The sequence below is a fragment of the Crinia signifera genome, chromosome 2 (assembly GCF_055691185.1).
Source record: "Crinia signifera chromosome 2, ASM5569118v1, whole genome shotgun sequence".
Taxonomy (NCBI): Eukaryota; Metazoa; Chordata; class Amphibia; order Anura; family Myobatrachidae; genus Crinia; species Crinia signifera.
In genome coordinates, this window is record NC_139218.1 from 277216900 (window position 1) to 277233623 (window position 16724).

The 16724-nt window shown below is 45.4% G+C and overlaps 1 protein-coding gene across 4 annotated transcripts in view; it reads left to right on the forward strand.

Moving 5' to 3' along the window:
* MYO16 (myosin XVI) overlaps nucleotides 1–16724 on the forward strand; it is a 388109-nt gene that overhangs the window by 289146 nt on the left and 82239 nt on the right. For all 4 annotated transcript variants that reach the window (XM_083168667.1, XM_083168668.1, XM_083168666.1 and 1 more), the window contains 4 exons: nucleotides 2504–2579; nucleotides 9731–9903; nucleotides 14081–14161; nucleotides 14337–14542. In XM_083168667.1, the coding sequence (XP_083024793.1) occupies nucleotides 2504–2579; nucleotides 9731–9903; nucleotides 14081–14161; nucleotides 14337–14542 (536 nt within the window). The remainder of the gene's footprint in view (nucleotides 1–2503; nucleotides 2580–9730; nucleotides 9904–14080; nucleotides 14162–14336; nucleotides 14543–16724) is intronic.

Here is a 16724-nt window from a genome sequence, read left to right on the forward strand (position 1 = left end):
CTCCTCACCTGCATTGAGAATGAGTTTTTATTGAATCCTGCTTAAACATTTCCTTCTCTGTTTATTCCTAACTATAGAGGCCCAGAAATTATGCAGTTCCCAACCTTGGCATTCTTACATAAAGTCTTCGTCAGACAAACACAAATATATATACTGCTCTGTAAGGGGTACATTTACTAAATATTTGAAATGATGCCCATAGCAAACCAATCAGATTCTGTTTATCATTTATCCGCCCCCATCATTGAAATATTCTGATTGGTTGCTATGGGAAACATAATGAATTTTATTTTTAAAAGCTTTAGCAATTCCCCCGTACAACTCCAGTTGTGATACAGTATGTAAGCCTTGGAAGTCCAACCAGTGGATTTCTTGATGTGTGTAATTGTCTCATCATCAACTTTTTATTGTTTGTTCAAGTACATCTATGGATATCTTTTTAATATAAGAACACTTTTATTTTTAAAAATTTTAAAGTATATTCAGTATTTTGGAATATAGAAAACATATTTTGGAGTATAAAACATCTAACTCAGCGCTGTCTGAGTTCACAAAAAATCTCCTTGATTTTACTTGTTCTAATTTTGGATAATCCTGCATATTGACAAGGAACTGATCATTCTCTAGAGCAGGCATTCTCAACCATGGTCCTCAAGGCACATTAATGCTGGGTACACACCTATGGATTTATCTGTCCAATCAAATGGTTGACAGTCAACCATTTGCTCCCAAACTTTGAATTTGGGAGCAAATGTTTGGGAATTTATGAGCAAATTTGGGAGCAAATGATTGAACATCATATGCTCTCATACTGTACATTTCCAGATTTTTGTTTCTACCAGATAGATTGGACACATAGATTGTAATTGTACTGACTATGCCTTTACTACAGTGTCTTGGGATAAAACCTTACATTGAAGCATTTTAGTCTCATATGGTTATCTGAAACCTATACAATACAATCAGGCAATATCATTATAATTTGCAACTTTTGTAGTTTGAAATAAATAAGCATATTTCAGAAGCAAAGCATCTCACCATAAAAGTGGATTGGAAGAAGGTGACCTATGGCCGATGGACAGGGTTAACTATATAGTTTGAAGTGTGTCGCCAGGAACATGTTCAATTCAACATATACATTTCCTATCTTTGTATAGTGATAGGGATGGGTAGCTCCGGCATTTGTATACCCTTAAATGCCATACATAACAATTTGGTAAAAGAAAACGGATAATCATGCCTAGTTAACCACAGATAATAGTAATTCACAACTTTTTCTCTCTGAATCTTAGTTATGCAGTTTTCACATAGTTTATACAAGGTAGTAGAAGAAGGACATTGTAATTATTGTTGATAAGAGTGGACTGCAGTGGTCCATATTCTTTGTTAATTGTCACTCACTTTGAACATTTATGCTGCTTTCACACCGCAAAACCTGCTTAGACCCGGTATTTAAAATGTTTGTTAAAACGGGTCAAAACAAGTTTAACCCCTTTCACACCGCATGTAAATACCGGGTCTATAGCAGGTTTGCGGTGTGAAAGCAGCAGATGAACTCAACTGTACAGGAATGCAGGACTATGCAATGGGTGATTTAGTGATTGTCATGCGTGGCTGAGAAATAATCAGCCAGTATCTAGGGTAGGGGGTCTGAGCATCAGCTGGTCTCACTCTGAGCGGACCAGCGCAGTGCATATTTAACGAGCAGGACCACTCATTACATATGTTCATATGTAATGAGCGCCTAATTACATATGCACATATGTATTGAGTGGTCCCGCTCATTAAATATGCACTGCGCTGGTTCCAGCGGGACCAATAGTGCTCACTGCTGCCTGGGTACCGTTGCAGACCTGTTCAGACAGCAAAAAAAAAAAACGGGTCTGAAACGGGTAGGACCCTGCTTTCTTACCATTTTAAAATACCAGTTATTTTAAAAACGGTAAATTCACTATGGACCTTTCAGACTACACAGTTTCCCGTTGTAAAATGGTTAAAAATCAGCAAAATACCAGTTTTTTAGTGCGGTCTGAAAGGGGCATTATTTGAAAACTCTGATGTTCTATGACAGAGGTGGCCAAATTGTTCCTCGTGATTGACTGGTCAACCATGTACATGCGACCAGTTGACCATGACTGACGTTCTGCCACAACCAATAAGAATTAGGCTGATTCTTAGTGGCTAACTATGCCATATTAAAGCATTCATGGCTAGCTGAATTTGCAGCTGTCTCCGTAGGCTGTCACTGTGACAGCATAGCCAATATGATTCAGGCTGATTCTTAATGGCTGTCATGTGTACTGCCTGCCCTCCCTCCAGCCCTCACATTGCACACTGCAAGCACATAACTGAGGGCTGGGTTCCCCTCCCTCTCTGAGGTCAGGTCAGTCTTTATTGGGATGTGAACATGCACATTTCACTGTATTTATATATATATATGGCTAATATATTATTACTTATAGGAGACTTTACTATTCTTAATATGAGATTTTTTTTTCCTTAGGTGACATATGATATTTCAGGAGCAATTGAAAAAAATAAAGATGTAATGTCACAAAATCTTCTGTTTGCCATGAAAAGTAAGTTGCATTCTATTTCATATAATTGAAGCATATCTAACGCTCTTTGCACATGTTACATCTGCCCCACCTGCAGTGCACGTGGTTTTGCCCATTTTGAGAACAAATTTGTACTGCTATCAGATCTGAATAAGGGCCCTAGTGCTGATGTCACACACCCTCCCTTAAAATGCCTGGGTACACCTGTGTTCTTTCTGACACTCCTGTCAGTCAAATTGTGAGGGGATGTCTTCACTATTTTGTACATTTTTTGTCTCGAGCTTGTGCGCTATAATCCATATGTTTGTGTGCTTAGTTGGGAATGCACAATGCTGGCAATAGTAACGAAAATCAGTTCAAAACCAAAGGTCACTTTTGGATCACATGCTAAATTATTTGGAATTTGTATATTTTTTCTCCTGTAACAATGTTTGTTGGAGCATTGTGCAGGATTTACATAATGACAGCACATAATTAGGTTGACACTACCATCTTACACGTCATATTATACATAGGCTCACCATATTATCCCATACCCCCCTAGTGATTTCATGTGACAGCAGTGTGTGTGTGCCTGTGTGTGTCCTCTGTCCCTTGCTGAGCTTACTGTAGTAGATCAATGGTGACAAGACCTGTGTGCATGCGCAGAGCATCTAATCACAGAGACAAAGGGCCTGAGGGCATGGCCAGCAGCTCACAAACGCACACCTGACGTACTGTATGTATTTATTTGGTACTGCTTTCCTAGCACGGCGCCCACGATCTAGATTGTATGTGTGGGGCTGATATCTCAAGCATCTCATGCATCTTATGTGTTTGTGCGGCATAAGATGCATGAGATGATGCAATCGATGCAATCGACAAGATTTTTACATTGGAATCAATGTAAAAAGGCCCCAAAACCCCAATTTTAATTGCTAACCCCCCTCATGGGTGAAATGCCCCCCCCCCTGTTAACGCCACCCCACTATTGACGCCAACCCAAAGCGTGGCGAGCAGCGGCGGTACGCGTCCTCCGACCTTTTCATGCCTCCACTATCCACGTCAGCGTGGAGTTGATATTATATAGTGTGGCGAGCGCAGCGAGCCACCGAGCCCGAAGCGTGGCGATTGGACGCAGAATACATGTAAAGTAGTCCGCGGCCCCTCGCGGGGCTCGCTGCGCTCGCCACGCTTCGGGCTCGGTGGCTCGCTGGGCTCGCCACACTATATATAATCAACTCCACGCTGACGTGAAGGGTGGGGTATGAAAAGGTCGGAGGACGCGTACAGCCGCCCCTCGCGGGCTCGCTGCACTCGCCATGCTTCGGGTTGGTGTTGATAGTGCTGGTGGCGTTAACAATGGTTATTGGGGGCTCACGATTTTTTATCTCATGGATCTCATGGATCTCATGGATCTCATGCATCTCATAAATGCATAAGATCCATGAGATTTAAAAAACTGGTCCTTCGCATTGATTGTGTGCCTTAAGTACCTTAAACTTAAGGCATACAATCAATGAGACGGGCGCCGTGCTAGGAAAGCAGTACCATTTATTTTTTATCTACACTTATAATCAGAGGCAGACTAGAAATGTAATGGTTCTTTGTCACCTAGGCAGAGTTGAGCGAAGGCATAGTGACATAATATGATCTATATAGAAGTGGACATAAGCCAACATACACAAGGCCAAATCTGCATTGATGATGATGACTAGACTATACTCATTGTAGAGACTAGCCAGGATTGGATTACATCTCAAGATGCAACAACTCTGCATATGGGTAAATGCACTCATTTTGTGTGCACTTATGATTTTACAAACATGCATCAGATACTAGCTAGGTAATATGTTGCCAAGACCAATAGTTATATTGGTTTTGTAGTCCATTCATGAAGCTGTGGTAGTTCTGGTACTTGTGAGTTATCCGGGCTGCCGATTTTTTCATCGCGCCCGAAATCGTGGGCATCGCGTCGGTCGTGGCCGTTATAAGGAGCCGCGACGCGATGCCCACGATTTCCCATAGACAGTAATGTTAAAAGACACGATGGACCCGATTTCCGACACGATTTCCCATAGACAGTAATGTTAAAAGACGCGATGGACCCGATTTCCCATAGACAGCAATGTTAAAATAAAATTACAATGTGAAATTGGCCAATATGTTTTTAAAAAAAATGTTTCATGGCCCCCCCACCACCGTTAACGCCACCCCGCTATTGACGCCAACCCGAAGCGTGGCGAGCGCAGCGAGCCCGCGAGGGGCGGCGATACGCGTCCTCCGACCTTTTCATGCCCTACTATCCACTAGGGCGTGGAGTGAGAATAGAATAGTGTGGCGAGCGCAGCGAGCCACCGAGCCCGAAGCGTGGCGAGCGCAGCGAGCCCCGCGAGGGGACGCGGACACCTTCACAGGTATCCGCGTGCCCTTGCGGGCTTCACAGGTGTCCGCGTCCCCTCGCGGGGCTCGCTGCGCTCGCCACGCTTCGGGCTCGGTGGCTCGCTGCGCTCGCCACACTATTCTATTCTCACTCCACGCCCTAGTGGATAGTAGGGCATGAAAAGGTCGGAGGACGCGTACCGCCGCCCCTCGCGGGCTCGCTGCGCTCGCCACGCTTCGGGTTGGCGTCAATAGCGGGGTGGCGTTAACGGTGGTGGGGGGCCATGAAACATTTTTTTTAAACATATTGCCCAATTTCACATTGTAATTTTATTTTAACATTGCTGTCTATGGGAAATCGGGTCCATCGCGTCTTTTAACATTACTGTCTATGGTAAATCGGGTCCATCGTGTCTTTTAACATTACTGTCTATGGGAAATCGTGGGCATCGCGTCGCGGCCCCTTATAACGGCCACGACCGACGCGATGCCCCCGATATCGTGTCTTTTAACATTACTGTCTATGGGAAATCGGGGGCATCGCGTCGCGGCCCCTTATAACGGCCACGACCGACGCGATGCCCCCGATTTGGAGCTAAATCGTGGGCATCGCGTCGGTCGGGTGTCCTTAAGTTAACCAAACTTAAGGACAAAATCGGCAGCCCGGATAACTCACAAGTACCGTAGTTCTTTTTCAAAATAGCATACTGTATATACTCGAGTGTAACTTAGCCCGAATATAAGCCGAGGCACCTAATTTTACCACAAAAATAAAAAAACTTATTGACTCGAGTATAAGCCTAGGGTGGGAAATGCAAAAGCTACAGGTCAATTTCCCTGTATAATAATACCAGGACACCACAGACTGCTACCCCTGCATAATAATACCAGGACACCACAGGATGCTCCCCCTGCATAATAACAGGACACCACAGGCTGCTCCCCCTGCACAGGACACCACAGGCTGCTCCCCCTGCACAGGATACAACAGGCTGACCTACTCCTGCATCCGGCCATCCGACGATGACTTACTCCATGGCCTTACCCGGCTCCACTCTGTAGCGATCAGGCCTCCTGCAGTAGACATGTCCGCAGTGCAGGAGGCCGGCGGCCATGTTGGCGTAGCCGCGCCTATGTTAAAAGCCACTGACTCAAGTATAAGCCGAGGGGGGCTTTTTCAGCAAGAAAAAAAAAGGGCTGAAAAACTCGGCTTATACTCGAGTATATATGGTAATTCTTGTTATCTTTTAGTTAGAATTCACTATTAGCAGCGTGAGAACCAGACCCTCCAACAAGACTCTTTCCAAAAACTGTCCTCTTAATTTATGCACTCTGCCGCCCGCTCCCCCGCCCTGCTCGTTGGCTCCCCCTTACTTAAAGTCCAGCGGGCGTCCCAGGTGGAGAAGGGAAGCGGCGGTGGTCCAAGGGGAGGATGCGGTGAGTGTGCGTGGATTCAATCCGCGGCACTGTCCAGGACCGGCAGCAGGATGGGGGCGGGGGCGCAGTAACAGCGGGGATCAGACGGCTCTCAGCACAGCAATTGCTGGCAGCAACTCCAGATCCACTTGCGCACTCACAACAGCGTCTGCGGCTGATAGCCGCCCAACACCCGCTGTTATGTGTGAGAGGAGGGAAGCCCTGTGTGCCTACACGTGGCTACTGATGCTGGGGATCAGAGCAAGTGGGCAAGCATATGTCTCATTGGTCCCGAGCTGTGTCTTTGGTCCTTTCCCTGCTCCCTTTCCCTGCTCCTCCAGCTGCAGGGCAGGGTCTGTAGTCTGTATCCTGCCACTCACCCTGCCTGGCTGCCAGTATTTAACCTGCTTCTGATGGTGGCTGTCCCCAGTCGGCAGGCTGCTGTGTACTGCGTTGCTGCCTAACTCCTGCTCTTCACCCCAGGTTGGGCATCTCCTGCCTGCTGCCGTCTGTAAATATGTATGTGTATATGTATTTATATATATAAGGGGGTGTCTGGGAATATTATGAGGGGGCTGTAAATATTACTAAAGGGAGGGGGCAGTTATATAATCATTATATTACAGGGAGGGGGCCAGGGCCTGATCAAAGAGCACTGGGTCCTGGGGAGGAGCAGCACATGGCCATTCACCGCCATCTTGGCTCTGTGTGGTGTGTTCAGCTCCTTGGCTGCTGAGGGGCTCAACTCAGCACCGATGGACATTTGAAATTAGGCTATTGCCCACCAGCCTATCAGAGCTCACGGACTGGCAGCTGCAGTTAGCGATTGGCTGCCAGACCTTGAGCTCCAACTGGCTCACTACACAGTGCCATATTTCAAATGTCCATCGGCGATGGTATGAGATGCTCAGCAGGGAAGTGTTTTTTAATGCAGAGAGGGTCGGGGTGGATAGTTGTTTGCCCAGAGGAGAGATTTCAATTGGGGGGCTGTTATGCAGTGGGAAGGGGGGAAGAGGATTTATATGCCCAGAGGGGGAGGGGGGGCTATATGCACAAGAGCCCGCCTACTACAAATCGGGGTGGGGAAGGGCACGAAACACGCCCTTGCTCTGGGCACCGTGGCACATAGCTACACCACTGACTTTATTTTCCTGTGAAGTCATATTGACTATATAGGTAATAATTATGTATAAATATTAGCTGTAAATGTATTGATTTGCAAATTTCTTCTCCAGAACAGTGAATATTGATCACCGTAATCAATATGAGCCGCTCTGCTTATGAGTCCTTACTGTTCTCTAATGTCTTGCATAGCTGACCTCCAACTCAGCTACTGTACCTTCAATGCACAGCATAGCGAGTAGTCAGTCAATGGATGTCATTTTATGACAGGTGCTAATTGGACCTGTATGTTTTATGCCTGGGCTCTACAGCACTGATTAGGTCATATGGATTGGGATTATGTTGTATTTATTTTAGGGACATGCTTATTATATCAGAGTCAAACATGGAGATCAGGAAACAAGCAGGACACATAAAACGTGTATGACATTCCTATAGTCGTAGAGTACATAAAATAAATAAATAAAGAAATGGGAATCTTTATACTTTGAGCTCAAATTCAAGAACATAATTATGATATGATCGTATTATTCTAATAATACAGAAATCATTATAAACACAAACCTACGGTTCTATACAGAAATCTGCTAGAGCTTTAGGTATTATCTACAAATATAATGGGGCAGTACGGATGTGTAATGGTTAGCTTTACTGCTTCACAGCACTGAGGTCATGGGTTCAATTCCCACCATGGCTCTAACTGTGCGACGTTTGTATATTTTGTCCCCGTACTTGCGTGGGATTCCTCTGGGTACTCCGGTTTCCTCCCATAATCCAAAAATATACTGGTAGGCTACTTGGTGCCCAACAAATTAACCCTAGAATGTCTGTGTGTGCGTGTACATGTGGTAGGGAATATAGATTGTAAGCTCCACTGGGGCAGGGACTGGTGTGAATGGTCAAATATTCTCTGTAAAGCGTTGCGGAATATGAATGCGCTATATAAGAAACTGTTAATAAATAAATAAATATACAACAACTGCAGTAATAGCTAAGTAAAACACAGCAATGTGTGCAGTCAATGTAGTGCATAAAATAAATTGAAGGATAATATCAGCAGTTAGTAATTTGCAATGCTAAATAATAGAGCAGCTCAGCATTTGTGTTTATTTGAAAGTGCTGTTAAGTATTTGCCTCCATTTCATATTTTCCGGATACATCTGAGCAGACGGTTTATGTAAAATAAGCCAATAACCTACGGTTTATACAGTATGCATAATCAGCTAATAGGACCTAAATGTACTGCCTGCATTGCATTTCAAGCTCCAAGTTTATAAAGGTTTACCAATTTAATTAATGCTTCTTGGGTTATCATGTATGTATTATACATAGGCACATCAATATTGAAACTCACAATTCTTATTTTTTTTATATGTTTGGTTTTCTTTTACACTGGAGTCTTGCATTCCACTATGTATACAAATGGTAATAGTTTTTTTTTTAAAATGTACCCTTTTAAAGTAGAACTGTGACCCAAAGACCTTTATTATTATTTATTTATTAATAGTTTCTTATATAGCGCACGCATATTCTGCAGTGCTTTACAGAGAATATTTGAACAGTCACATCAGTCCCTGCCCCAGTGGAGCTTACAATCTGTATTCCCTACCACATGTACACGCACACACAGACATTCTAGGGTTAATTTTTCAAGGAGCCAATTAACCTGCCAGTATATTTTTGTTTGATTGATTGTGGGAGGAAACCGGAGCAAACTTTTTGCTTGTGTCAACATTTTTTCAGTGTTGACCTTTTGCTGTCGGCCTAGGCATTGTATGTGAGTGAAACCACACCCATAATATTTGTACTATAAAGCAAAATGTTATTCTTATTCTGTGCCCATCTGCCACATACAGTACATCACTTTTCACTCCTAAATGGACTAAAGGTGTGTACACAGGGCAGATACTGCCGTGAGATGCGAGTCCTGACGCGATCAGATCGCATCGGGACTCCCATCTCACGGCAATTTACACTATATAGTGCAGATCTGCACTATATAGTGATGCCTGCCCTCTTTATCTGGCTGCCGATATGCGCTCACACTGGAGCACATTGGGCTCGCAAGCCCTAAAAAGCATGCAATTTGCATGCGATTTGGCTTCCGATGTTCACAATGCTGTAAATGCATCCTGGGTCAGACAACTTGGGTTACTCATCTACATAGCCACTTAACCTGGGTAAATATGAATGCTTCTGTATGACCTGATTGACTATTAATTGCATGTTCTACTGTAACTTATTATTAATTATATATATATATTTATTTACAGCCAGTGAAAATATTGTAGTTAACCAGATGTTTCAGTCTAAACTGACACAGACAGGATCACTTGTGCCCCCATATCCTCCACTGAGACTCAGAGGACCCAAAGCAGCCTTACTTTTTAAAAAGACATCAGTCACTTCAAGTGGTGAGACCAAAAAAATCTTGGAAGTCAGTAAGGTAAGAACAACCAATGCTGAGGTCATGTATTATTATCCTCAGCATACTAAACAGCAGTGTACAATCAGATAATTTTATTAGGTTTAGGCACAAGGGTGGAAGCTTAGGGTTAAACTGTGGGAAGAGAGGGTTAGGCTGATGGGGGCGGCAGGGTTAGGATGCTGCCGTAGGGAGGTTAGGGTTAGGCTAACAGGGAAGGATTGCATGCAGATGTTATCTTTAAGCTGGTGGAAGGTAGGGGGGCAGGCAGAAGGTAAGTATACTTGCAAAACTTGCCCCTCTCACCTCTCTCTGTCCCATGTGCCCTTTCTCTTTCTTTCCCCTTGTCCCCCTATCTCTTTCTGTCACTGGCCCTCTCTGTCTCCTCTTACCCTCTCTCTTCTCCTGCCCCTCTCTCTTCTCCTGCCCCTCTCTCTTCTCCTGCCCCTCTCTGTCCTCCTGCCTCTCTCTCTCCTCCTGCCACTCTCTCTACCCATGTTCCATCTCTCTCTCTCCCCTGTTCCCTCTCTCCCGCCCCTCTCTCTCTATGTCCTCTCTCTTCCCCTGCCCCCTCTCTCTTCCCCTGTCTCCTCTCTCTTCCCTTGTCCCCTCTATCTCCCTCTGTCCCCTCTCTCTGTTCCCCGACCCCTCTCTCTGCCCCTGTCCCTTCTCCTTTCTCTCCATGACACTCTCACTTTCTCTGACATTGTCTTACTCCTGCTCACACACCTCCTTCTCTCTCTTGCTCCTCCCCTTTCTCTCTATGACACCCAGGGCCGCCAAGAGTAATCCTGGGCCCCGGTACAACAACTTCCCTGAGCCCCCATGGATGGAGCTCCCTGCACACTCTGCCGGCACTGGTGGACCCATTGTTACGCCACTTTTACCAAGGTGGCCTTCGGCGTGCACCAAAAATTTACACCGTAATGCCTATTACATATGTCACACACCCATTACATATTATACCACATGTCATAATGCCCGTTACATGATATACCACACCCAGTACACATTATGCCATACACCGTAATGTCTATGAAGTATTTTACTTCATAGTATTTTACCACATGCTGTAATGGCCATCACACGTTATGCCACACATCGTAATGCTCATTACATATTATGCCACACACTGTAATGCCTATTACATATAACTCCGCACATATTATGCCACATAAGTTCCGCTTACCTAAATGCTCATTGCTATGGGTTTCATGGTTGATACCAGGGGTTAACATGCTTGCTGCCATGGGTTTACATGCTCTGCAAGGGGTTAACATTCTCTGCCAGGGAATACATGATCTGCCAGGGATTAACATGCTTGTTGCCATAGAGTTATATGCTCTGCCAGGGGATAAATGCTCTGCCAGGTGATACATGCTCTGCTAGGGGTTAGCAAGCTTGTTGCCATAGAGTTACAGTACATGTTCTGCCAGGGGTTACATGGTGACTTCCAGAGTTGGATCTCATCCCCAGCGCCATGCTGGGAGGCAGCAGATACAGAGAACCCAGCCACCCACCTTCCACCTTGGAACACAGTTACCTGGACATGGGTGGGGTACCAGGTCTGGGACTACTGGGCTGGAGACATGGCACTGGCGCGGGGCGAGACGGATGCTGTGGAGTGGGTGGTACTCCCAGGGGACAAGGCCTCTCTCTGACCCAGCTCCTCCCAGCACCCAGGGACTACCTACCCAAAGTATCCTCCTGTCGCTGAGCCACGGTAAACTCTTGAGTCACCTGGTGGGCTCTCAGCAGGCCCTGGAGCCAGAGAGCGGAATGCTACTCAGAAGGACCTCTGTGATCCTGCTTCCCCCACACCCCCCCCCCCCCCACGTCTGCGCTCCTGCCGCCACTGCTAAACAGCTGACTCCGGTGCACAGACCCGGTGCACTCACCACCAAAATTTTAAAAACTGTGTGTGTGCCCAGACCTGGGCCCCCTTGACAGGCCTGGGCCCGGGTAAACTGTACCTCCCACTCTCGGCAGCCCTGATGACACCCTATGTCTTTCTCTCATTTCATCTTTTTCCACAAAGCCATCTCTCTCTCCCTGAGCACCTTTCAATCAATCTCTCACTCCTCCTTTTTTTGTTGATCTTTCCCTAACACTCTCTTGGGGCGGGATGTACCAAGCAGTAATGATATATCCTACCACCAAATGCCAAAATGCTCATCGCATGTACTAACATACATTTTGCAATGAGTGATGCAGAGGGCAGCTCTTCCGATAAGAGCTATCCTTTGCGATCCCTGCCACTGCCTCGACTTGTGCAGACCTGGGCCCTTATTCTAGTTCACTCTTTCTGACAAAATCCTTCTTAGATGGACAAAACCATGTGCACTGCAGGGGGGCAGATGTAAAATGTGCAGAGAGAATTAGATTTGGGTGAGTTATTTTGTTTCTGTGCAGGGAAAATACTGTCTGCTTTACTTTTACACTGCAATATAGATCTCACTTTGAAGTAAAACCCCACCCAAATCTAACTATCTCTGCACATGTTATATCTGCCCCCCTGCAGTGCACATGGTTTTGTCCATCTAAGAAGGATTTTGTCAGAAAGAGTGAACTAGAATAAGGCCCCTGAACTCAGCGCTGCAGAGAGAAAACCATAGGCTTCTATGTGGGTAATGGCATTACTCTCCACAGTGAAGCCATGCCAGAGGGGGCTATAGTGCTTTAGAGATTGCTGGGTTTTTACCACATTTCTACTTTAAGACTTCCCGGCCTTTGTCACTCCCCTCACTCTTTTTTCTGACCCTTAACAGGCATTGTAGTGACAATGGTGTGTGGGGGGCCTTTCCCAAAACTTTGCTATGGGGCCGCTATGGGGCCCACAAAGTTCTAGTTAAGCCATTTGGTTGAGCCGCATTCCAGCGCAAGGAGATGATGGGATTTGGATGTAAAATGGATATTACATAAAATATATATATATATTTTAAGTATATTTGTATATAAAAAGTTACAACAAACAGTTTATGCAACCAGAGGGGGGAAAGGTTATCTACGCCTTGGGAAGACATACTATTTGTTGGTCGTCTAGGGCAGGTGCAAGAAGTGTATGATGATGGTGGTTGTTGGCAGTAGCATACTGCTTCTGATTGGCCCTTTGCAAATATGCATATTACAGAGTGTATGCTTTTTAAGTGTGTTTAAGATGCATTAGGGAGGATTCTTTAGTTTAATATTCTTATAACAAATCATTTTGAATGCAGTAATATGTAAACACGCAATGGCTAATACAGGGATTGCAGCAAACTGAACGTAATTTATGAGGAATAAATTGCACCCACAAATAACATTGTTTCTGTCCTTATGCTGAGTTCGATATGGTGTTTCATGCTATAATTTAGTGTTTTATTTTTAAGAAATGGCAAAGAATGGCTAGTTTAAACGGGTTGGGATCATTTAGTCTATTGCATTATGGTAGAAAGTCATTAGGTCGAATCCATTAGGTCGACATGCTAAAAGGTCGACATGACTCTAGGTCGACATGGGAAAAGGTCGACATGATTCTAGGTCGAAAGGTCATTAGTTCGACAGGTCATTAGTTCGACAAGGTCATTAGTTCGACATTGTCTATGTCGACATTCACAAGGTCGACATGGGGTTTTTCACTGTTTTTTTACCTGAATGTCAACACAGTCGACATGGACACAGTTTAAAGTGCACTGCATCCCCTCGCATCGCTCGCTGCGCTCGCTATGCGTCGGGCACGGTGCCTCGCTACGCTCGGCACACTATTTTATTCTCCCACCACGCCTTAGTGGATGGTAGGGCATGAAATACCGCCTGTCGGCACATGTTGGCTCAAAAAACAGTGAAAAACTCCATGTCGACCTTGTGAATGTCGACATAGACAATGTCGAACTAATGACCTTGTCGAACTAATGACCTGTCGAACTAATGACCTTTCGAACTAGAATCATGTTGACCTTTTCCCATGTCGACCTAGAGTCATGTCGACCTTTTAGCATGTCGACCTAATGGATTCGACCTAATGACTGTCGACCATAATGCAGTAGACCAAATGACCGCATCCCGTTTAAACATAAGTCATGTATTCAGTATGTTATATGGCACAAATACGTTTACCATATGTTCACTTGTTGCTAATTCATAAGAGAATAAAAACCTACCACATTGCTGCAGCGGAGTCTATCCCATGACAGTCTCACAATAATTTTTTTCTAAACAGTTGTTAAAAAAGAAAGGATCTTCTTCATTCCTTCAGAAGCTGGAGCGAGGAGGTCCTACTACTGTGACAAGGCAACTCAGGGTAAGTGCAATATCCTACTAAAGGATTCAACATTTTCTCTGCGTTATTAACATGATGCTAATTTGGATCATCTCACTGGTGGTGATAGACCATAAAGAACTTGTGAACACTAACAGCTTTCTTGTTTAATAATGCATATGTGGTGAACAAACCCCCCATTGTCTTTCCTCTGCAGAAATCACTGACCGAGCTGATTGGGAAGCTACAAGGCAGCACTCCGCACATTATGCACTGTATCAAGCCAAACAGTTCTAAGCTGGCTGAAACGTTTGATCATTTCTATGTGTCTGCGCAGCTTCAATACACCGGAGTGTTGGACATGGTGAAGATAATACGGCATGGTTATCCAATACGCTTGGCTTTCCCTGACTTCTTGTCAAGGTGGGTAACAGTCAGTTATTCTGCCAATGTGATATGGGGCATTTCCTTTAAAGAACAAAAAAATGTTCATGTGACATCTCAAGTTATATCGGCATCGTTCTGAAGGTTTACACCAATGTGTCAGTCAGAGACTGCATTCTGGTGGGTAGGGTAACACATGTCCCCTGTGCACCTTCTTTCCATCACGGTCTTAGAACAGGGTCACTGTGAGCGTCACATAAGAATATAATTTACTTCTCCACCGGTACTACGTCGTGGATTAGTCATGTCAGTCATAATGCATTGGTTTTCATTGATGACACAAATTGTGTCATCAGGAATGTACCTTCTATGCAGTTTCATGTGCAGCAGTGTCATCTGGTGATGTCAGGTGCGCACTCCCCGCACCCGCGTCATGGCCTCATTAGCATTAGGCATGCCCAGCGTACCCATGAAACGCCCATGAAACACTGGGCGTTCCCATATGCTAAAGGACCGCCCCATGCCCCTCTCCGCCCCCCGCCCGCTGCCCTGTGTGCACCCGGCGACCAGTCTGTCCTGCGGACGGTTAGAGTGCCTCTGTATCTTCATGGTAGCGCCTAGATTCTCTTTGCTGGAATGTGGGAAATTTAAATATCACTGAGAATGAATGTGCTGTGGCTGCTGCTGAGTCCATGCTGAGCTGTGTGAGTGCGGAGGACAAGGTAGCAGTAGCAGAGGAGGGGGAGGGGGGGATCCACAGGGGCAGATGTACTTGTAGCATTGACCATAGACATCTCTGTTAACAAGGACATTGCAGTTACATAGGCTGCCACATTCCTGCTGACTGTCATATATTCCTTATGTTAGCAGCTTAAACAGGAGGCTTATAGTGCGTATAGTGCTGTGGTGCTGTGGTCAGCCAGGACTGTCAGGCTCTTCGTGATTGGACTTGGAGTTCCACAGGTGCAGCGGTGTCACTGGTTACACATATAGTGCACATGCCATACTGTGTGCAGTACTCTTCTAGTAATATACAGCATATTAACTACAACTGCGATGGCAACAAGCATTAAAGCCCTTTCAAGGAGCATGTAACCCCTAATATTGAGCAGGAAACCCCTGGCAACAAGAATGTAACCCCTTTTAATGAGCATGTAACCCCTGGCAATGAGCATGTAACCCCTGGCAATGAGCATGTTACCACTGGCATCAATCATGTAGGTAAGCAGCACTTATGTGGCATAATATGTTATAAACATTACAGTGTGTGGTATAATATAATGGACAGGTGTATGGCATAATGTGTAATAGGCATTAAGGTACGTGGCATAATATGTAATAGGCATTATGGTGTACGTAATCCTTGTGCAGTGTTTCCAAGGGGACCAAGCTGGCGCAGCATGACAGGGGCCCTCACAAGTTTGATGTTTAGGGCAGGGTTGCCGACTTTTTAATGCTCCTCTCCGGGAGAAGCCCGGAGAGGAGACTGTCCTTACCCGATCGGGGGGTGGGGCTTGACGGTGACGTCATTAAGCCCCGCCCCCACTACGGGAAATAGTAGAAATGACTGATCTCCATGGAGGGGGAGGGGCTAAAATGACGCGATTGTGCCAGTTTAGCCCCGCCCCCTCCTCTGAGACCCGCGGATTGCGGCATTTACATGCCGCGATTCGGGGGGTTCAGGGGGGTCCCCCAGATTCTGGGAGGGTTGCCCACCCTTCCGGGGGACCGGGAGGGGGACCCAATTTTCGGGAGACTCCCGGGAATTCCGGGAGGGTCGGCAACCCTGGTTTAGGGCCCCCTGATGGGGACATGCTGCACACTGCTGTATGCTGCTGTACTCTGCTGTATTGGATGTGCTGAGACTCCAGACTAACAAGTGGCTGTGCTCTGTAAAGTGAGTGTATGCATGCTGCACACTGCTTTACTGCGCTGTACTCTGCTGTATTTGCTGCTGTATAAGACTACAGAATCATTAGATGTGCTTTGTCCAGAGACTCCAGTTGCACTAGTGGCTGCTGTATACTGTGCTGTATTCTGTGCTGTATTCTGCTGTAAATTGTACTATTTGATGCACTTTACCTTAGTGTGCTTTGTTCATGTGTAACTCTAAGCTATGTGACTCCATGCAAAAGACCAGACAAAAAATATAGTTAAATTCTATTATTCCTACAATTTATTGCACTTTGTTTATGTGCCTCCTGTGCCTCTATAAGCCCAA